The sequence below is a fragment of the Telmatherina bonti genome (assembly GCF_933228915.1).
Source record: "Telmatherina bonti genome assembly, chromosome: 15".
Lineage (NCBI taxonomy): Eukaryota > Metazoa > Chordata > Actinopteri > Atheriniformes > Telmatherinidae > Telmatherina > Telmatherina bonti.
This window is the reverse complement of record NC_136613.1, coordinates 11,266,715-11,288,967: the sequence shown is the minus strand read 5'-3', so window position 1 is coordinate 11,288,967 and position 22,253 is coordinate 11,266,715. Positions and strand designations below refer to the sequence as shown.

At 37.6% G+C, this 22,253-nt stretch overlaps 2 protein-coding genes across 3 annotated transcripts in view; both read left to right on the top strand.

The window, feature by feature from the left end:
• The window catches only part of pdia5 (protein disulfide isomerase family A, member 5), a 63,426-nt gene extending 59,484 nt beyond the window's left edge, over positions 1-3,942 (top strand). Inside the window, exons 16-17 of the mRNA XM_079253711.1 lie at positions 2,270-2,404; positions 3,590-3,942. Coding sequence (XP_079109837.1) covers positions 2,270-2,404; positions 3,590-3,670 — 216 coding nt within the window. The 3' untranslated portion in view covers positions 3,671-3,942. The remainder of the gene's footprint in view (positions 1-2,269; positions 2,405-3,589) is intronic.
• A 6,894-nt stretch (positions 3,943-10,836) lies between these two features.
• sec22a (SEC22 homolog A, vesicle trafficking protein) lies at positions 10,837-21,677 on the top strand. Of its 2 annotated transcripts, XM_079253863.1 has the most exons (8): positions 10,837-10,925; positions 12,803-13,013; positions 15,544-15,707; positions 16,158-16,337; positions 18,000-18,032; positions 18,366-18,484; positions 19,113-19,178; positions 19,496-21,677. In XM_079253863.1, exons 2-8 carry the CDS (start codon positions 12,832-12,834, stop codon positions 19,694-19,696), a joined length of 945 nt encoding a protein of 314 aa, XP_079109989.1. In that variant the 5' UTR covers positions 10,837-10,925; positions 12,803-12,831; the 3' UTR covers positions 19,697-21,677. The 2 variants fall into 2 exon arrangements, with proteins under 2 accessions (XP_079109989.1, XP_079109990.1); XM_079253864.1 differs by lacking the exon at positions 18,000-18,032.
• Positions 21,678-22,253: the final 576 nt, after the last annotated feature.

Genomic DNA, 22,253 nt, shown 5'->3' with positions numbered 1-22,253 from the left:
GTGTTTACTTGGCAATCCGCTCTATTAATCAAGCCAAGCCCCAGTGTATTACACCAAGCCGGTGTTGATCAGAGTCTATTAGCTGCCCTTGCCTCATTTCCCAAAGACAAACACAAGCTTAGCCACGGCTTTGAAGACGCAAACAATGCAGAACTCCACATTGTGTTGTATAACAGTGATGGAGCCGTGAACACAGATCATAACGAGTTGTTTGTCTTTTCCCAGAATTCCAATGAGCAGCAGAATTATAGGTGCTAGTTGTTTGGAACAGATCGCTTCCCAAAGCTGTCTCTTTACACTATAATGAGAACAGTTCATTTATTAAGGACTTGTCTGTCAGTCATCTTTTTCTACTTTTAAATTCATCGTAATGAACAGAAATATACTGACTGGTAATTATGAGCCCCTTTTTGTGTTTGTTGTTTTTAGCCTGTTCCAAATCAGGTTCATGTTTTATTTAGCATGTATCATGCAACAGGTGGTTGTAAAAGGCCAAGATGTGCTGCAGCCAGGGATGTTGGAGAATTTTTAGTTTTGCTGTTCAGTCTATATCAATAAATAAATTGGTATGTAATACCACCTTCTCTTTATCATCCTTATTATCTTGCATTTCCTTTATAGAGTTTATGTCAGCTTCCATGTATTAAAGCAACACTACACACATTTCAGACCTTAAAACTTTGCTTCTGATTCATTTTGATGGGAAACAGGCATTTACTGTACAATTTCCTGGAGCCATCATCATCTGTTATTTCTCTCTTAATTCAGCAAAGAAATGCAAGAAAATAAAGAGGAAAAAGTGACAGAGCAAGTGATAAGACAGGAGTAAACATCTGCCTGACTTTTACTGACTGGAGAGCGCATAGAGAAGAGACAGGATGCAGAAAACGTGCTAAAAGCATAGGTGCCTTTAGTGCTAGTTTTTTTTATTGGAAAAAAAAACTTTGATGCATTCGAACAGTTTGCCAATCCTTCCCCTCAGTGTGATGCTGGTGAATTAAAAACAAGCCAGCTAGTAATATGCTCCTCTGAAATTTAGCAGTCCAATCAGTGGCATGATATGGGGTCCTCTGTCACTCGAACATGGATCAATAACGGAATTGGCTGCAGACCTTTTGAAGAACAACAACTCTATAGCTTCATTTTCTCTTGTCAATTCACTGCAACTCTGATTGATTACTCAGGCATGAGTGGCTGGATGGAGCCTCAAGTTAAACTACATCCTTGTTGCAGATATCTGCTGCTGCCTACTGTAGTCTCTGTGTATTTCAGATTGTCCTAAGTCTTATCCTTGGAGGAACTTATCAGGAAAATGGATTTTCACAGTGGTGTCTGCTAAATTTCTATTCAAAATTGGATTGCTTCAGTCTGGTTGGGTTGTGCATGGTTTAACCTCTTTTTCTAGAACAAATCGAGGCTAAGTTTCAGACACTCGATTAACCAACAATAGAGAAGGAATGTCCCCGTGCCTGCCCCTCTGATTACCACTTTTGGCACCCATTACACAAAATATTGGCAAATTTGCAAAGGTTGGAGCTTTGCGCTTTGGGACAAAGGTGAATGTGTAGAGCTGCATGAAAAACAAACCATGTGCATGAACTTTGTAAATGGGCAAAAAGGTTTTAGGCACTCTGAGGATGTGCAGAGAATGCATCAAATATATTTCCCTCTAAAATCATATCCATCATTTTCTGATTCAGTTTGAGCAGACAGACAGGGAGCGATTATTGGATGGTGATGAGTTCATTGTGCAGCTCTCGGCACCCTGAGAGGGGGTGACATTTCAGCTGAGTAAAAGGACCCGCTGAGTGAGCTAAAATCAGTGTGAGGACATTTACGCCTCATTGGGACGGCTTGTCACTAATCGATGCACTCAACATAAATCTGCCTTGTTGTTTTTGTGTAGGAGAAAATGTTGTGGGGATTTTTGTCCACCACCCACCATAAAAGCTGCAAAGTGTTAGTTAAACTTTGCAAACAGATACTAAGGGGCCAAACTGGAAAGCCTTTATGTCAGCCCTGCAAAATGTCAGCCGCTGAATCAAGTGGAATCCTCTTTTTGAACTTGTATTCTTTTATAGAGGTTGTTTTATGTAAATATGTATTTCATCTAAAGTGACACTGTAGCATAATTAATCCCAAGATTAAAACACTATCTGTATTTTATTAGAATAAAACTGGTAATTATATGATGATAGCAATAAATATGGATGTTTATTGTACTTTGTCACTAACCACACTGACAGTAAAATGTGCTTTCTGTGTTCAGATTGTGTACGCTGCTGTTGACTGTACAAAAGGTCAGAACCATGAGCTTTGTAAGCAAGAGGGGGTGGAGGGTTACCCAACGTTCAACTACTACAACTATGGCAAGTTTGTGGAAAAATACATTGGAGATCGGGGGGTAAGTACACTTCCATCACCTTCAGTTTTATAAGTCTCCTGTAAAACATACATATAATATAAATGACAGATCTTGGATCCACTTTAAAATACTAAGAGAACAACACGGTACAAATAGTACACATAAACTTCCTGTTAAACCCAGAAACCTCTTAATGAGTCTCCAGACGGTGGTTGGAGAATTCAGTCAACAGATTGTCCAAAGTTACTACTTAGCTGACAGTAGCTTGTTCTTGTGAGACATATTTTAAGAATACCCCTGAGCAGATTCAGGTAAAACACAAAGGAGGCACAATGTGTTGCACACATCAGTGATTGCACGTGAAACTGTTGCATTAACCATAATGACTTCTGTTATCACTATATAACTTGTATGCGTTATAAACTGAAGGCTGGAAAGCTATTCATTAGTTTGCAGAAAAAGATTTGGGAGATTTGTGTTGTTCTTTATGTCAGACTTTATAGGTAAACTGCATGTTTTTCCGTTCATGTGATTCAGACGTTTGTGTTCACATTGCAGTCGTTTCAGATAAAGTGTGAAAACTTCAGGGCTTTGGTTGATGTGTGAAACCCGCTTTTAGTTTGTGCCAAAAACAGCATGAATGCAGGCTTTGTTTCCTCCAGACAGGAGTGAGGGTAGTCTGAGCAGGCTTAATTATACCCTACATATAGCTGTACATCTTTTACAAGTTGATAACAGAGTCTTTATATGTTCTTAGTAGAAATGTTATAAAAGTGTTATAATAGCACACTTTTCCACTTGGACTTTTGGCTTGTTTTCCCTGTTTAAAAATCACTTTCAGTCTGTATTTGGACACATCTAAAATGTTCCTGCTGTGGACAGACAACTACAACTGGGCAAAAGTACTATGTAAACTGAACTGTACATGAAGAATAGAGTAGCTGGTAAAGTGCCTGGTCGTGGGATACATGTCAGCCGTACAGTGTGTGTAGTATTAGACAACTAGCTGTGAGAGAACATGAGCTGGTTTGATATTTTTGACTGAGAATGTTGGCTTAAATGTGGCGGACATATTTGGCTTGTCTCTCTCTGTGTTGTCAGGCCAGCATAATGTGATGTTTAAAGAAGACTCTGGATTAGAGAAAGTCCTTATGGGGATCAAAAGTTGCATCAAGTTGCAAAACATACATCTTTATCTGACTCGAATAAACCTATTCTTCACAGGAAACGGGCTTCACGGGATTCATGCGCAGCCTAAGAGGGCGTGACCAGGAAAAGGTGGTCAAGAGGAAGGAGGAGCTCTGAGGGCGATGCACTATGACCCTTGAGCCCTTAAAGGCCCTATCAGCACTGATGTGGAAGACTTCATGACCTCAGCGAAAGGCTATTTTTTTATACTGCGATGATCCTGTTTGTAATGATGCCGACAGAGTACTTACAGTCCGACCAACCACTTGAAACTCCTTTCTTTCTTTTTTTTCATGGATATTCTGATGGGCAGAAAAAAGACTAAAGTCATTATTTCTTTCTTTTTTCTTCTTTTTTTCCAATCACTGTGACTGAATATGTGAAAAGCTACACCCTATACTGTATCTATGCAATAAAATAAAAAGTGAGGTTGTAACTGACCTGGGGGGGGGGGGTGTTAAAGTGGAGATTGCACTGTCCATCGCTGCACCAGGGTTTTCCAGTCTCATCAACTCGGCACTGTCTGCGGGCAACGCTCATCCTGAATACATGGACAGAAATCTATACAGCTTTCTGAATATTGTTTCAGTTTCAACTCATCATCCAACCCACAACGTCAAATTGGTCAAGAAGAATGTGAAGCGCTGCAGTTGGTGTTGTAGCTGTGTGAAATGTGTCGTTCACAGGATCAGTGTGGTGTATGGGTCTGCACTACTATGATTGGTTTATTTTTAGACTTAAAGTTTTTGTTTGCTTCAAAATTGTGGCCTTAAAGATTAAAGAATATAAAATATGTGGAATTGCAGAAATAGAATAAGAAATGGAAAAATCAGGGGCCTTGGAAGTAATGATATAGGGTTTATTTGCATAAACATGGGAGACACTAAAGTTTGGTTGCTAGATGTTTATTATAAAATGTCAGGAGACTTTAACTCATCCCCTACAAAAATCCTAAATTCCATCTCGTATCCCCCAGTGTGTCGTATTCACACGTAGCTGAGACATTTCTGACCTCCAGCTCACATTTTGGGCTTTCAGACTTTTATGTTTGGACTGCTCGATGTCTCTTATGTTTCCACTAGTTATAGTCTCAGTTAAGTCGAACTATGGTTAGTTTAACCCAGGGGTGTCCAAAGCTGGTCTTCAAGGGTCGCTGTCCTGCAGGTTTTCAATGTATCCCTGTTTCAGCACAATTGGTTTCCATTAAATGGATCCAACAGGCAGTGAAGTTCTACATGATGACTGGTTCATTTCAGTTCAGTGTACTGAAGCAGGGATACATGGAAAACCTGCAGGTTTGTGGCCCTCGAGGACTGGAGCTGGACACCCCTGGTTTAACCCTCCATGTATCATGACACAGGCGCAGAAAGGGGCATTATTAAGCGAAGCATGCATGCCGTTGTTGCAGTGCTTTGGACCGCGTGTGGAAGACTGTCTTCAGCTCTAACTTTCTCTACAGGAGGTTATTGTACCTGCAAGTTGAGCAGAATTCGTCTTTCAACTACTTGAATGTTGATTATTGTCAGATGACACTGCGTTTATTAAATCAGAATTTAATCAGAGAAGAGCTTTAAGTAATCATAAGTTGTCTCAACAGACTTCTTCTTAGTCCCAATCAGAAGCAAATCGCTGACAACAGGAAAACTATATCAATGAGAGCAGCTTTTGTTTATGTCCCTATTTTGGTGTACATTTACACTTAACGGTTTTTGTATAAAAAAAAAATTAAAATGCATATCAATGGAGGATTTTGAGCATGTGCAGAGCAGCAAGACCTAATTGAGTCTAATTAAGCAGCACATACATGCAGGAATGATTTGATCCCATGCTGTAATATTTGTGTGTTTCTTTAGTTTTAAGACGTTTTATTTTGTACAATTGTCGTCACACTAACCTGTCTACATGCACTTCAGAAGTCCAGGTTTGCTTTAACAAATGCATAATTTAATTGTTGTCTGGAACACTACACATTCTGGACAGGTTAGCGCAAGTCCACATTTTCCGTCGTACTTTGTCTCAGAGCTGCTTGGCTTAAAAACTGATCTCCCATGGCTTTAGATCCAATGTAATGTCATCATTCCCTTTTTTTTTTTTTTTTTCCAACATTCATTCATGAGCCTCTATTAATATTTAAATCTTTTCTGTAGCTGCACTTGTCTTTCATTATCAAAAACTTTGGTTTCTGTCATTATGAATAAAGTTCTCAGGGAAAGCGAAACATAGTCAAAGGGAATGTGTTTCTATGTAATTTTGCATTGCAGCTGAATAATTAATTCTTATATCACCAAATTTAAAATGTTTACATTTTAATCCCAAAACACACAAACACACAGTCGTACACACGCATCCATAGGGTCTATTTGTTCTTTTTTTCGTGTTGTCGTGACATATGGAACAAGCCGCATCGGAGGCGTTATTGTTACTGAGCAATCTGAACATTTTCCTTGATGATCAGCTCATTCCAAGTGTGTCTCAAATGTTCTGGCTGGCAGCAAACACATAACCTGCATCCATTGTGATTTATTTTCTTCCCAATTCATTGTGTACACACAGTTTTCCCAGGAATGCTTTGTGCATTTAGGTGTTCGGTAACAGATTGCTGTAATTAGATGTTTTTTTTCCTCTCAAGGAGCAACAATTACCTTTCATTACTTTGTCCCTTTGTTTTGGTTTAGTTGCTTCCACACAGACATTAAAGATTTGTTTAATAATAATAATTATAATTTAAAAAAAAAAAAAATTAACTTCATCCCTTATCCCAAAGGTATCCATGATGTGTGGGCATTTTTCACACTTTATACCAAGAAGTCATTGTTGCCTTCGTTGATTTATCTCTGTGCCCAGCCATATGTACAGTTTTTGCTCCTTACAGTAATAAAACAAAATCCAAGGTGTTTTTCATTAGCTTTTATGTAATAAACACATCTCTGCTGTATTTGGAGTCAGAAAATTGTTGGGGTTTTTTTTTTGGTTTTTTTTTTTTTAAACATTGTCAGAGTTGGAGATGTTGCTCTGAAGACGTCAACATCTTCTGGAAGCAGACACTCGCGATTCCCAGATGAGGTATCCTAATATTTTTGATGATCCCCAGAATTTTCCTGAAGCATCAGCGATATGTCGACAGTGATGTGAAGTGACTCAGCAGCTGCTGAAGTTTATTGCTACTGAATTTGGTGCAGATATTTCTATCTAAATGGAGAGAAACCAAGCTGAAACTGGAATAAACCGAAGTCGTCCGAGTTGGGTCGTTGAGCTGATGGACAGTACTGGTGGGTTTTGACTCCTTTCTCTGCGTCTCGGGAAGCAAATGGACCACAAGCAGCACTCAGCAGATCTGACACTGATGGATTTATTGAGAAAAACAGTTGGGACCTTAAATATGAATCTGCTCACGGTGACTTCCACCGAAATCTCGTCACAGCTTCACTGCCTGAGTTCAAGTTCATAAACCATTACTTCTAAGATAAATGTGTGAAGTTTGCAGCATCCACCTGAAGATTTGGATCTGACTTTGAAGTTTGTGGTGTTTGCAGCCTATGTATCATTCAGCCTGCTTAGATAAAGTGCAGTTGTTGGGATGCATGCAGTGTTGCGCCTTAGCAGGCTGATTAATGCCTGTGAGCGCAGGCAGAAGCACCCTGTCAATCCCAATTTCACTTTGGAGGCTTTTTAGAGGGACAAAGCACTTTTACATGCCTGGAAGGTTTTTTTTATGAGTTTTGTTTGAGAGGGCTGCAATTTAATCCGTGCAATTAGGCACAATTATCAGTAAAAATGATCAAATCAAATCCTCACCGAAGCCATTTTACCTAACTGAGTGTGTACTCAGTGTGCTTTAGTTTAGTACTTTATCTCTGTGAAGTCACTGCTCATATAACACTCATGCATTTTGTGTTTTCACTGTGTTGTACACTCTTGTATTTTGTCATGTTAACTTTATTGCTTTCCTCTTTGAGGATGAATTATTTCAGATTTCAGAATCTATTAACATAAATATCTTTTTGGAAGAGTTAAACGATTTTCCTTAATTTTTCACGACAGTAATTTCATTTATTTGCATAAAACTTGTATTGTTTCAATAAGTAATTATAGTGGGGGTGTTCAGATACTTTACTCCCTCATATCTGAGTTTATTTCCAATTAAGTTTGTATAAAAACTAAATAATTACAGGGGAAGAAAACAGAAAAAGGAAAAAGACGATGGAAACCAGATATTTGCTCTGATTGGACAGAATCCAGATATGCCGGGTAAACTGTTCCATCATTCATTAGTCATTCAGTGAGCTGGCTGCGGACATTCCCAATCAATTATTTATTAACTTCTTTTTAGGATTCCAGCTATTACATCTCTTAGTATTCTGCTTTTGTCCCACATGACATCTGTTGCCACTGACACAGACATCAAGAAGATGGGTTCTAATTAAAATAGCAGGTGGTCAAAACCTCAGATTCCAGTGTTTTTTAAACTGAAACTAGCTTAGATTAGAACATTTGTCCCAGTCTCCTTAGGATGGATAAATATTGTTTGTTTACTACCATTTTTAAGTCTCTCCACAGATCTTGACATCACCCTGCCTCACTGTTGTTGCTAGGAATAGAAGTTAGGTTTACTCTAATCCAACCACGACTGTTTCCTATGTGCTCTGAGTCCCTTAAGTGCTGTTGGCAAGCTCCAAACTGCCTGTCATATGCATTCTCTCCAAATATAGCTCCTGTCTAGGTTTGATAAATGAAGTGCTGCTGAGATGGTCACATTGCATTCATGGTCACCTCCCTGACCAGGGCTCCTTTCCGCTGTTAGTTGGATGGATGGGAGCGTTTCTGCTTGCAGCAGAGCAACTCCCTGCAGCCCTGTAGTAATTCTATTAACTTATCAAGAGATCAATTAAAGAACAGAACAAATCTGATGCAGCAAAGAAGCTTAAAGCAAACTTCCCATTATGAATTTTGCCAAGCAAAAACTCACCTTGGGTGCATGGGTCATTTAGGACAAACACTGAATTTGTAAAGGAAGCTGTTTTGTTTATTCCCCATTGCTGCACCCACATGTGATTACTGATAGCATCTATATCATTTCAGAAGTGCTGGAGAAGGAGGAAGTCTGAAAACTATCACCTATCAATGTGGTTTTGTGTTCATAGGTAGTTGCAACAAAATTATTAGTTGTGTTAAGATTTCAATGAACTGTGTCAGCTATAGGGGACACAATGTAAATGATGACAGATAAAGAGCACCATGAATGAAAGTATGACATCGGCAACATAGAAGATGTTGATCAGTTTCTTTTTTTTCATCACAAGCTGTCATTTTGTTTCTAAATATGTTTGAGACTCTGGGCTGTAACGTGTCATGATAGCATCCATGAGAAAAATAATAACAATACCTGTGTTACAATTTGGTGAATGAATCTGCATCTCTGTTTAGGCAGTGTGACTGTGAATGGCAACACTGTTTTCCTCACATCTGACACTTTCTGCAAAGAGACTTGCTGCTATTCATCAGCCTGTCAGCTGCAGTACCCATCCATCATCAACTTTCACACATATACACACACACAGAGGCCATAAGGGCACTGAGGAGGTTCCCCAAGCTGGCACACCGCCGGCTCGGATGATATTGTTAGGTATGTGTGAAGGAAGAGGTTCCTACACATCTGCACTGCTTGTTTTTCCCCCTTATTTCCTCTCACAACAATCATGTTTTTTTTCTTTCACATTTTCACTGGAAATACATGAAAACTAAAGAAAATGCTGATGTCAGTGAATGGCCTATTTCAGCTCTGAGTGGAGTACTAAAGCTTGGCAGGCTCTGCATACACTTTATTCATTATTCACTTTTCATGGTTTAGTTTTAACCTTAAAAAGAAAAGAATAAAAACTTTCCAGAACATCAGATGCTCGAAAATGGGCCTAACTTTTAACTGGCCCACAGTTGGAAAGTAGAAACAGGAGCAAGATGGGAATTAATGGAGTCAAATCCTAGTGAGACTTTCAACAGTAAAAAACTCCCTGTCATAAAGATGATGAGCTTGTGTATATTAACATAGAATACAAATAAGAGAATATACTGCAGATGCGGCCCATTATTAAAGAAAATTTATATAATGTAAGAATGTGTCAACTATTCCCAACTCCCACACTGAACAAATGCTCCAGCAGAAGACATTGTTCTAGAAGAACTTTCTGCTACATTTAATGGTTTTACAAATATATCTATGAATCATTAGGAAAATTGGATTAAAGGGAAGAATATGGAAAAAAATAATCAAAACAAGCTTCTGCTGCTTTCTGCAAAACCTGTTTTATCTACTGCATTGGAAGGCAAATAAAAACCTGTGAATGACTGCAAAAGGACTAGAGAAATAAACTGTAACAAGAGAGCTTAGTGCTGATGCACCGGGGATAGGAAGAACGCTTATCACAAAGTTATATTCAAAGGTATATATAAATAAAACTCTTTATTCATAAAGATTCCAGATTTGTTCTGGAAACAGTCCTTCATTTGAAATGATATGGATGTGTGCCTGGGTTGTTTCCTGGAAGCATCACAAACTGCAAAGGACAAACTGCATGTCCAAACTGGAATAAGCCCTGTGGCAGAATGCATGCAAAATAAATCATGGCTCTCAGCTGTATTGGCTGCTCTTGCTGGAGTATGGAAAGATTATGTTTCACTATAGCACATCCTATGCCAATGCCATGTGCTCTATGAAGGAATTCATGGTTGAAAGATTTTTGCTTTTCCAAAATTTAATAAGAGTCTGCCCTGCAACTTCGAAATATCTCTAACTATGTGCATTATGCAACAGCCAGATTCTTACTTTTTAAAGCAGGGAAGCAGGGATGAGCGTATAAATGATAAAATTATAAAAGAAAAAGGTAGTTGTTATCCCCGTATTTTAATATGAATGTACCTGAAATAAACACACTAATAACAACAATAATCATCATCATCATCATCATCATCATCATCATCATCATAATAATAATAATAATAATAATAATAATAATAATAATAATAATAATAAACATTTCAACAGCAATAGGGCCCTGCCATACTTCGTATGGCGAGGACCCTAATAATAATATCATTACTTTCTTCCCTCTTGTCCTTTCAACTTACATGCCTAAGTCTCGTTAATATTTTTTTTTATCTTATCCTTAGTTTTTTTTTCTCGATCATAGAAAAATCTTTCAGTATCTTTTGTTATTTTAATGAATTTTAAATAAAAAAATCTTTAAAACGTGACGTTCCAGCGCGACGTCTTTACCCATAATGCACAGCGAAGGAGCCACGTATACGTGCTAGCTACTGCGGCTCCCTCAAAATTGTTCTTCATATATGTCTGCATGATGATACACTATTTTACAAGGTATTTCTTTATTAAATAACTATTTTAGTTAGATTGACATTTGACTTTTATTAGACTTTTTGAAATTTCGTGCTTGAAGGAGTGTGATTGCATAGTGATAGCAATTAGCTGGTGAGCGAGGTAATGTTAGCCGCTAACAGATGTTAGCTGTCAAAACCTGTTATTTTGTTTACTGGTTTTTGGTTTTCCTACCGAGTAAACATTGTTTTTCTTTTCTGTTCTTTTTTCCCCCAACTCCACATTTTTACACCACAATTTTAGGGTGTACAACTTGCCACTGTACCAACTTGTTTGGCTATTTTACTTTATTTTCATATGTAAATAAACATGTTCATGGCTGTGAAGTTTACACTAAGCTAACTGAACTAAGTAGATGTTAATCACTCTGTTTTTACTTTTACAACTAAGAAATCATGTTGGAAGCTGGAGTTAGCTCTGAAGTTTGATTAGCTTCATTCCGTGCATGTTTGTACCATATCACCTCCTCTCAGCGTTTCTTCATTCATGATAAGGAGCTATCCATGGTTCTGGCATAAACTTTTAATTTATCCATCAGAGGAAGCTCTAATAGATTAATAATGGAGACGGATAATGACAAGACACAGGGGGATTTATAACAGTAAACCAACAATTATCCAATTTGTAGTCTACTTTAGCAGAGGAGACACCATTAGAGTTATAATTTAATGAGTTTCTAATTGCTCCTCTTTAATTGTTATTCCTGTTTACCCACACTGTGAAGAATATATTAGATACTGAGGAGGGAAAGCCACTAAACACTTACTATCTTGTTTTTCTTTGTGTATTCAATTCAGGATTGCAGATTTTGTATTGTTTTCATTGACATTTTACACAAAGTCCCAACTTTATTAGAATTTGGATTGTACTATATTCTTAATGTTCAAATGGATAAACTTTAGACTTTTTTGTTTTCATAACTCTCTCTAAGCTTTTTTGGAGGGTATTGCAGGCATTCGTTTAAAAATAAATGAATATTTGGAAAAACAAAAGACTTCTCACTACATGCTTAGTTTACATTAAGACCTACTATTGCAGTCCATCTCTAAACCACCAATGAAGCTTGAGACACCTTTTAGTCACTGATAAACCGGTGAATGCCGTGACATAAAAGCTAGCTGTTAAAGAACAGTGCTTCAGCATGCAGGAATTTGCCATTGCAATAAAGTAGGGCTATAAGGTACCTCAAAAATTATAGGTTATAAATAAATTTTTAAAAAAAGAAAAAATAGATTAACTTCCAATTACCCTCTTTTATATCTAAGATGATTATAAAAGTAAATAAAAATTGCATAATGTCACATTATTATTAGGAATCTATACTATATTGTTTTAATTTCATGTGGGGGAAGTTGTACTTAGTTGTTCTTAGTTTTGTTTCTAAATTCTAGCATTACTGATTATTCAGTGGAATTTTTTAAACAGACGGAGGTCACTTCATCTGCACAATTCAGGAGATTTGTGAAAGTCTAATAATTAATTGCCTTTTGGCATCTGTCTGTGTTGCTTTCAGCCAATGCATAACAAAGCATTTAGGATATTCAGTCAAAAGCAGAAGTTGTGCATGCAGTCTTCCAACAGCCTAACGATGCATATCTCTCAGAAACTCTGTAGGTTGAATGCTAGTTGGTTAAATCATAGTTTGAACTGGTATGGGTTATATTATAACATTTTATTACAATTTTATTACATTTTATTACAATTATTATTATTATTATTATAACAATTACCTTCACTCTCATTCAAAACCAGATTCTTTTCTCCACACTATACTGAGTCTTTTCCCCTTCATAGCATAGCCATAGCATCAACAACAGCACTTACACATTTCATTATTATTCATTTCTATGTGTTTGCAGGCCTTCAGAGAGAAAGCCAGGGCTCTAAGATGTCGATGGTGTTGTTTGCATCTGTTGTTCGTGTCGGGGACGGCCTGCCTCTTTCAGCATCCACTGACTATGAGCAGGACAAAGAACTACAAGAAACAAAGAGGCACCTGAAGGGTCTCTCCAAGAAACTCAGTCAGTTCCCTGACCGATGCACGCTCAAGTCTGGACCATATAATGTCAAGTAGGTCTTACTCTATACTTATTATTAAAGGGACTACGGTAATAATTACACAGACTGTTACTAAGTCATCAAGTTAGGTGTCTGTTATAAATGTGGATACTGGTTAGTTTTAAGTGGAAACCGTTTTACTGACATTGTTCAAAGAGGAAGTGCTCTAATCTGAGTGAATTTCCACCCAGAGTTTTATTTGAGCTGTCAAGCTATTTCTTAAATCCCATCCAGTACTTTTTAAAAAGTCTTTGAAACACACTCAGGTACTATTTTTAAGAGCTGATTAATTCTATTTAAACACAGATTGTGACCTTAAAAGAACTTCAGCATCAGCATTCAGTAAAATGGCTATATTTTTCAACAGCTTTGTTTAATTCAATTTTTAATGACTTTAAAAATGTGAAGACAGTGAAGGTCAGAATGATTCATAGAGTATTTAAAAGCTCAAGTTCATCTGTGATATTCTTGCTTGTTTAGTGGCTGTCATGTTACATTTTCCTTTATTAAAGTAGAAAGAATTTCTATCTATTTGTGTGACAATAAATCACCATCATAATCTCAGTAGCCTTAAAATCAAACTTACTATGGATATTTTTTAAGCAGCGTCAGCTGTTTTATATGTAAACTATATAAATCTGATAGACATACCTTGATTATTTTAAATTGCATAAATGTTATACGTGTGTTCTTAGCTACCACTGTTCCACTGAGGGCTGGTTTATTGAGAGAAGTCATGGGTGGTACCAGTTTTTCAGCTGGAACTGCATAAAATGGGACTGACGATGCATTTAGATGACTCGAAAGAGTGCTTGTCAAAAATGAAGGAAAACAAACTGAATAAATCAACCTCCAGGTGACAGGGATCATGGTGTGCATCAGAAGCGGAGGCTTTTGAAAAGCTCATTTTAATTAAGAGTACTGCTAACAGCTTTGCTTTTGTAAAGCATGCCATTTGTGTTTGCTGAAGTTTTGCTGAACCAGTTTCCATTTTGCCTGAATTTACATTTCATTTCCCTCTGTATAAACTTTTTTTTTTTTGCACACATAAAAAGATTTCTGTGGTGTTTAAAGTGTCTGGTTTTCCATTGAACTATTTTCGAACACAAATTGAAAATCCACATTACAAAAAGCTGGGATGGATACAGCTTCTGTAATTACAGACTAGTGTTGATGTTATAACGGTTTCTAATACCATGAGGAAATGTATTCTTTTAAAGGAGCTACACATCTTTTTTAAAACAAATTGTTTTATTAGAACAAATGATTTGGATTTTTGACACTTAATTTCCACGAGACATTACCGTACATCAGAACCAGACCATAGCGAGGCCACAGAAGTGTTTATTGGTTTTAGAATAGATATTTGATACAATTGCTCACAGCCTTTTTATAATCAAATAAGATATAATAGATATAGTAGTGGACTGGAAGTGATAGTGTGTACAATTCAGACAATAAATCATCTTACATCCCGATAGGTTGTGTTGTTCTCCAGGGCTCAGTATTAGACCTCACATAAGTGATCATACATGTGATGAATTAAATATACTGACATAGTTTTTGTTTGCAGTTAACATAAACAATTGTTTTGGAAATAATTCAGCAAAAACTAATAAAATTGTTTGTGGTGGAAATGTTGAAAATAGACTGTAGTGGAGTGTTTGTTATGAAATATCCACTTGTAATGTCCTATTTAGCAAACTGCATAAAGGTTAGGCTGCACAGTGGTGTGTTGGGTCGGGTTGTCCAGGATGTTTCTGCTTCGAACTGGAGTGTGCGTTTTCTGCTTTTGTATACATGGGTTCTTTCTGTAAACCCTTGCCTTATACCCATGTCACATGCATAAATTCACCCTAGTAGAGAGCATAAGTCAGGGTGGTCGGTTGTCTCGTTGGTCTCTGTTGGTCCAGTGATACGCTTGCAAGCTGCAGACTGAATAGGAGTCATTTCTGTCCTTTACAGTCTGAGGCCACAAGAATTACTACAGTGAGAAGACTATTTCATAATGTTCAGACAACACCGTAAGCCATTATTTCTTAAATCTAGACAGTTTAACACAAGATGTAGCTGAACTGAGGACCTTCTTTCTGAGACTGCAGCTTCACAGTGAAATTCTTTTATCAGATACATCTTGATTCTTTAGTATTGAAAATAATGATCAGATCTGCCTCTACTGTTCATTGCTGTGTGTTCCACATCCTCTTACATTTTATTGTGATAAGTCTCCCCCCATAACTGCTCTAAGCTGTGGAGATGATGTGAAATTCTATTTATCTGGAAACTTTGGGACATTTTAAGCGTTCTGCTGAATAATTAAAATATTTCTATAAATAGTGCATAGGTGTAGTTCCTTTTTGTTTAAAAGCACAGCTGTGCTGAAAAGGTGTTTGCTTTGTCATCAGAGCAGCAACCAGCAGAATCAGAATTGTTTTATTAGCATTTATAGCTCTGCCTGACTGAGATTTTAGGTTTCTTACCAGAGAACAAAGCTGTGCAGTGAATTGAAAGCAGTTTTTGTGTGCATGTGTGTGGTTTTTAGTTTCACAAGCTCACTGGGTGTTGGATACCTGATGGTGTGCACAGAGAATTACCCCAACGTGCTGGCCTTCTGTTTCCTGGATGAGCTGCAGAAAGAGTTCATTGTCACCTATGACACCAAACGCATCAGCAGCGCCATTCGGCCGTATTCATTCATAGAATTTGGTAAGTCCTGTGGAGTCTAACAGTTTGTTCAAGTGTATAATGATGAGCAATTACACTAGTTGTTTAAAGTGGGATTGGCATGGCTATTTCCAGCTGTTTTATTTGTAATATTGGATTCAACTAGATTAGTTTTGCTAGCCTGGCACGCCAGACTGGAGAGCTCTATATGTGCAATACAGAGCGACTCAGTCTCTTCCAAGTGGCAAACCAAGAAGATGATATTTACTAAACACATGCTGCTCCTGCTGCCGTTTGTGCAGCTACAACGATTTGCAAACAAAGAAATAAGCTTTTAAATATGCTACAGTACCAGTCAAAAGTTTGGACACTTTGCTATTGAAAACATGTCCAAACTCTTGACTTGTATTGTACCTTTTCAATGATGATAGCCAAGTATCCAAGAAGAATTTCACTCTGAGTCAAGTTGCTGTGCTGACTGTCCCTCCCCAGACACCTTCATCCAGAAGGCTAAACAGCGTTACAACACTCCTCGTTCTCTGTCCACCAAGATCAACCTGGCTGACATGCAGACAGAGATCAAGCTGCGTCCGCCCTATCAGCTTTCCCCTGAGGACCTGCAAGCTATCAATGGATTCTCAGTACACACAACCTCAAGATACAAGGACATTGGTAGGTAGAACTGGAGCTGCGACTAAACACAGAAGCTGTTTGCACATTTTCCAGACATGTTTCAAAAGGGCAGAGTGCAAGTTTCATGGACATGTATGTTGTTTTTATTTACCTGTTTGGCTCATGGATACTTCTACTATATATATATATATATATATATATATATATATATATATATATATATATATATATATATATATATATATATATCCACACAATTACATATCCATGAATAAATATCCTGATTGATGCATAAGTGAAGACTGACTTTTCCACATTAGCAGATTCTTAAGAATTATTCTGGTGTTGATGAAAACAACTGACCGTCTGATAGGACTAGAAACACTTTTCTGTTGTAACCTTTTGCTTATTGATGGATTTTTCTTGCAGGACATTTAACAGATAAATAAAAGTAAATGTTTTCCATCTGTAACTAGGGATGCACCGATCGTCTTTTTGGGAGTTTCAATCCGATACCGATATCTGAAATATGAATATCTGCTGATACCAAATCCGTTTATGTGAACATTATTGTGACGATGGTTATTATTGCTGTTATTACTGTGTAAGATTTCATGAGGTTGTAATAAATGACCCATCCTTTCTGAAGTTACCTCACCAATACAAATATAATAACATTACAGATCTAACAGTTTCAACAAGTTTTATTTTTCTTTGGTACATTTTATCTAAATACAACTATAAATGTGTGGTTTTGAAACAAAGATCTAGCTTTTAGTGCAACAAAAATGTCACATTTTAACATTCAAGGCATTTATTTCTTTTAAAACATGTCCGAAGCACGTCATCAAACACATCTGCGTTAGCTTGACTAGTGTGGTATCAGGTATCGGTACACTTTTATTAACACCAAGTACGAGTACACACGCTTGTTATTGAGCCGATATCAATACTGATATCAGTATCGGTGCATCCCTATCTGTAACCATTCAGCAACTAGAGAATCTGTCTCTAAAGAAACTGGTAATAATAGTGGGTGAGTCATGATTTCTGAAGTTTTATTATACACATTTTACCCTGATATGTAATGAGAACCCCCTCCTTAGCTCCCTCCATCATGTTACAGTGGTATTCTACATTAGTAGCCCCCTCGCTGACAATTATGGCTTTAACATAATCACTCTTTTTTTTATACTACATTATTGATATATTGAAATATTGCAATATTTTGTGTGACAACATTATAATGATATTCAAAAACACCTTTCAAAACAAGTGATCTTTACTGATGAGGCAGATTTTCATTTTTTTCCATTGTTTCTATTTATTCTGCAGTGAAATGTAGATCCTCTGTTCTTTTTCAGTAAGTTGATGTCAAGCATGCAACAGTGTTCAGTGTTTACTACTAGTAAAGAAAAACTGCAATATATTGTCTTTCTTATAGTATCCTATCAAATCCCAATCTGTTTATTGTCATTGCCTTATCAGCAGCGACGTGTTTGGTTACGTTTTCCAGAATTGATTAAGATAATATGTATCATAAAAAATGACAGTTGCATACTTTGAAACAACACATTCATGTAGCTAACAAAGAGGAAAATAAAACACCATGTGCTTGACGATCAGATCTTCCTTTGCTCAGTTGTTTAGTCTTTCTTGAAGCCCCCTAACTTTCGATGTTCTATGAACAACTCTTTTCAGTGTTCTGTCACATCTCAGCTGGCTCCACCTCAGGTCAGGACATTCTGCAGAGCACCTCTCCATGCTTGGTTTACGCTCCGTGGACTTTGTCAGTCTCTGTTTTGCGAGAACATAAATTATTTTGTTCTGAGGGGTGAAGTTATCTAATCTGATAAAAGATGAAACATCTCTTCTTTCCTGTGCCAGGACATCTTGGAATTTAGATGCTCTAAAAGTGTGTGCATGGCTTATAAATGCTTTTTAAGGGAGCTTATACCTAAAGATCAAAATCTGTGTGTGTGTGTGTGTGGTTATGTAAAAATTCCACTTCATAAAGTGTCTTAATACAATGAAGCATTAACAACCCATGATTCTGTGTTTTCCCAGCTCCCATGCAGATGCTGGAACCAGTGACTCTCCCAGGCATTGTATCCTGTGTCCTCAGCATCCTCTGTGGAGGGTTGAACCTGCTGCGCGGGGTCCATGCTATAGAGAGTATATTACAGGTGAGGATTTATTGGAGATGCCGTTCAAACAGACTCTGCTGTCAAAACAAATGGAGGAAACAACATAGTCGGAAGGCAAATAAGACCAGTTTTTAACTCAGAAACTGGTTCATTCTGCTCACTTGTGCTTTTACACATCCACGTTTCTTCAGTGACCCAATGATTGTTTCCTCTCCAGCACGCTACAATTTTTAATTACCTTTTTAATGCACCTACGGTGCTAAGATCAAACGAGTGGACGCTTAATGAAAAGTACATCTAATTACACTTAAAATACATATATCTGCAAATAAATAATGTTTCTAGCCAAAGTCCTTGCTCGGTAATGACATCCTGTATCAATGTTATTAAATTATCACTGACATTATACGTGTGCTTGTTTTGGTTTGACCTCCAAATAAGATACTTAAGATAACTAAATTTTCTAAATGCTCATATTCCGCATCTCATTGACCTTCATCGAGGAAACTTGCAAATAGTTTAAAATGGATTTAATTGAAAAAGAGGATAAAAAATATGAATAAGACCTTGAGAATGTTCTTGTATCGGTTTCATGATGACTTGTCAACAACGTGTGCTAAAAAAAAAAAAAAAGCTAAGCCTTCTCTCTGCACCCTTTCTTCTTCAGAATGATGATGAAGACTTTAATTATGTGATTGCCTTCTTCCTCGGCACAGCGGCCTGTCTGTATCAGGTAAGTGATAGTCTGCGGTAAGGGCAGCCCGTTCCTGGCTGACTAACAGCTCTGCACTTTACAGCTCAGCAGCCTTGTCAGTTAATCAAACATTTGCCAAAGCTCGGTGCCTTTCAGGTCAGAATCTTCTTTAGACAATGTTTTCATCAGCTCCTTTTCTGCAGCTTCTGACGCTAAATGAAAACAAACAAATTGGCTAAATAGATGTGAAAAATGGTCATCTGATGGTTTTTTTTTTAAGCTGTAGTACCAGTGGATATAGATGGTGGTGTGTGTGTGTGCAGGATTTCAATACTTCTTTGCTATTCTTCTTTCAGTGCTACCTGTTTTCCTACTTCTCTGTCTGGAGGAACAGTAAGTCCTTCCTGGCATTTGCACTCATCTGTTTGTCCAACATGTATCTGTATGAACTAAGGAATATGTGGCAAATCCTCTTCCATGTGGCCGTGGGGGCCTTCATGACCCTGCAAATCAGACTGAGGCAACCGCTGGGCAAAGCGCCAGACTACAATGTCTGACAAAAGTGCTAAACACGAAGAACAAATGGACATTTAGTTAGGTACCCTGGACATGTCCTGGAAATACGGACTGATTTAAAGAACTAAGTGGACACAAGCATCCCAGTTCAGGAAAGAAAATAAAAAAAGACACCACAGTCAGCCCAGCATCGATGGACTGATCTTAAGTTTGGATACGGATCAAACTGCTGCTGCCTGAATCATTTATGAACCTTTTGGATTGATTTTGGAAGCTGCCTTTTTCCCCACTGTTGTTATAATGTTTTATAGTTTCTTTTCAGTGCAGCCATAATTTAAGGTTGCAGTCCAGCGAGCAGGATGTCCAGTTCTGCAAACCCACACACCAAATGCGCCTGCACAATTTAAAAAAAAAAAAAAAAGACCTGGGACACACACATTTTAAAATAGTTTCATGACTTTACTCAGAGTTATTGTGCAAATGCAACACTTGCTTTCCAGTTCCAAAGATGATCATTTTACCATTGCAGTTTATTTTTCTCTTTGTGAAAGGACTGTAAACACATGAAGCCCACGATGAGTCAACGTGTAAGTAGAAATGATTAAATGACAAACTAGATGGTGGTCACAGTTCTCCGATGCTGATGTTTCCATAACACAGAAAATGACGGGAAGACGTCAAGGTCTTCAGGTATATGAGACCATTTAACCTGATATTTAAAATGAATAAAATGCATCCAGGAGTAAATGAAGCAAGAACACGTTCATAGGTAAGAGGGTAAAGTTCAATAGATGTAAGTTTTATACAACAAAATGAGCTAATTAAAAAAAAAAAAAAAAGTTAACTTTATTAGCTTTACATGACTTTGCTTTTTTCATGCCAAATTAATTTTCCTGTTCTTTTAATTTTCACAATGAAGGATGACAGGATTGTGGTTATCAGACTGATTTAAAGGCATCAACACCTGTTATTACTTTTATTCTAATTTGGATCAATTTCATGACTGCCACAAGCTGTCCTCTTTATTTCATCATAATAAATGGAAATAAATGGAGCTGGGGAAATCAGTGTGGAATAATAAAATAAATGGGGCATTAAGGAAATTTATCTTCACTGGAATAAAGTCTTAATGAACTAATTAACTATATTAACTTATCTATATATGTATAAATACTTATTAAATGATTGAGGGTGGGATTTATTTTACAGGCATATTATCTGTACTTTCACACCGTGTTGTGGAGTTTGGTAGCAAATAGAATTTATGAATGCAATGAGAGCATTGTCTGTATCCTCCGCCTCAACTTTGGGTTCATTTCCTTCCTCATAAAACTCCTTCAGTATTTTAAACACATTGTTGTTTACTTCCGTGTTTATTGGCTAGCAGTCGCCGTCTTAGCTGCCATGGATCGTGCACTCCTGCTTGGCTGATCACTTTATGGCCACCCTTACAGAGTTGTAGGATGAAAATCACATCACTTTTACAAGAAACTGAATAAACAGACTGTTGGTGACTAAATGAAACAGCAAAACCTGGACTGCAGACCTTGAAAGTGTGTTAAACTATAGAGCAAAGACCATGTTGACTGTAACAGGGGGACTGGACATCTTCAAGTCTCTTTCATCATCGTCCTGCTCGCAGTCGATTCCCTGACCTGTTGGAAAGCTCTGGTTTAGGACTTGGTTTAAAACTATGCAATGCTGCTTTGTGTGTGTGTGTGTGTGTGTGTGTGTGTGTGTGTGTGTGCGTGTGTGAGTGACTAATTTGTTTTATTGTACCCTGAAGCATCTGGACGCAACATATCGTTTTTCATTTCTGTAGACTGTTTTTTTTTTTTTTTTCCTTTTGTTATTTATTTACTGACTGAATGTACTTTGACATGCGGTCAGGGCAGATTTATACATATTTTATGAGTTGTATACTGCATAATTGCTCGGGTTTCATGCAGACGTGCGCTGTGCCTGAATTTACTCCTGTCAAATCAGGCAGCAATCATATCTTCCCTTCACCTACACAAGCATATGCCAATGTGAAATGACTGTAAATAAACAGGTTTGTGTTACCAGCCGTAATGATGCACGACTGATTTGTTAAGGGCAAAGTCGGCTGTGTGGGAGTCTTGCTTCTCCGATCAAGCCTCCGTTCAGACATTTCCGTCTACGATTTACAACAACAAAAATGACAGTGTTTGACCTTCTGCCTGACCTGTGATTGTTGACACAGTGCTCATACTTAACATAATTATTACCATGAGATGCTGCATTTATCATCATTGGACAGTGGGACATTTGTTCAGGAAATTGCAACACTGTCTCTTGGCTCCCTGCACCATCTCAGTAATTCATGGCAAAAGAATTAGAGAGGTTGAGAATGACATCATGCCTGTATTTTGTTTGCTTTTTTTTTTTTTATTTTGGGGCCAGAATTGCCATGTCTCCTGCTGGAAGAAGGTGTATGTGAGAATGAGTTTAGCCACGCAGCAATACTCCCCATCTATCTGGCGTCAGCACTACAGGTCTTCCATGGGGATTGCTCCGACACGTCATTCTCATGTGACTCATCACCACAGTCGGACTGGTCTTTGCCTTCCAACAACA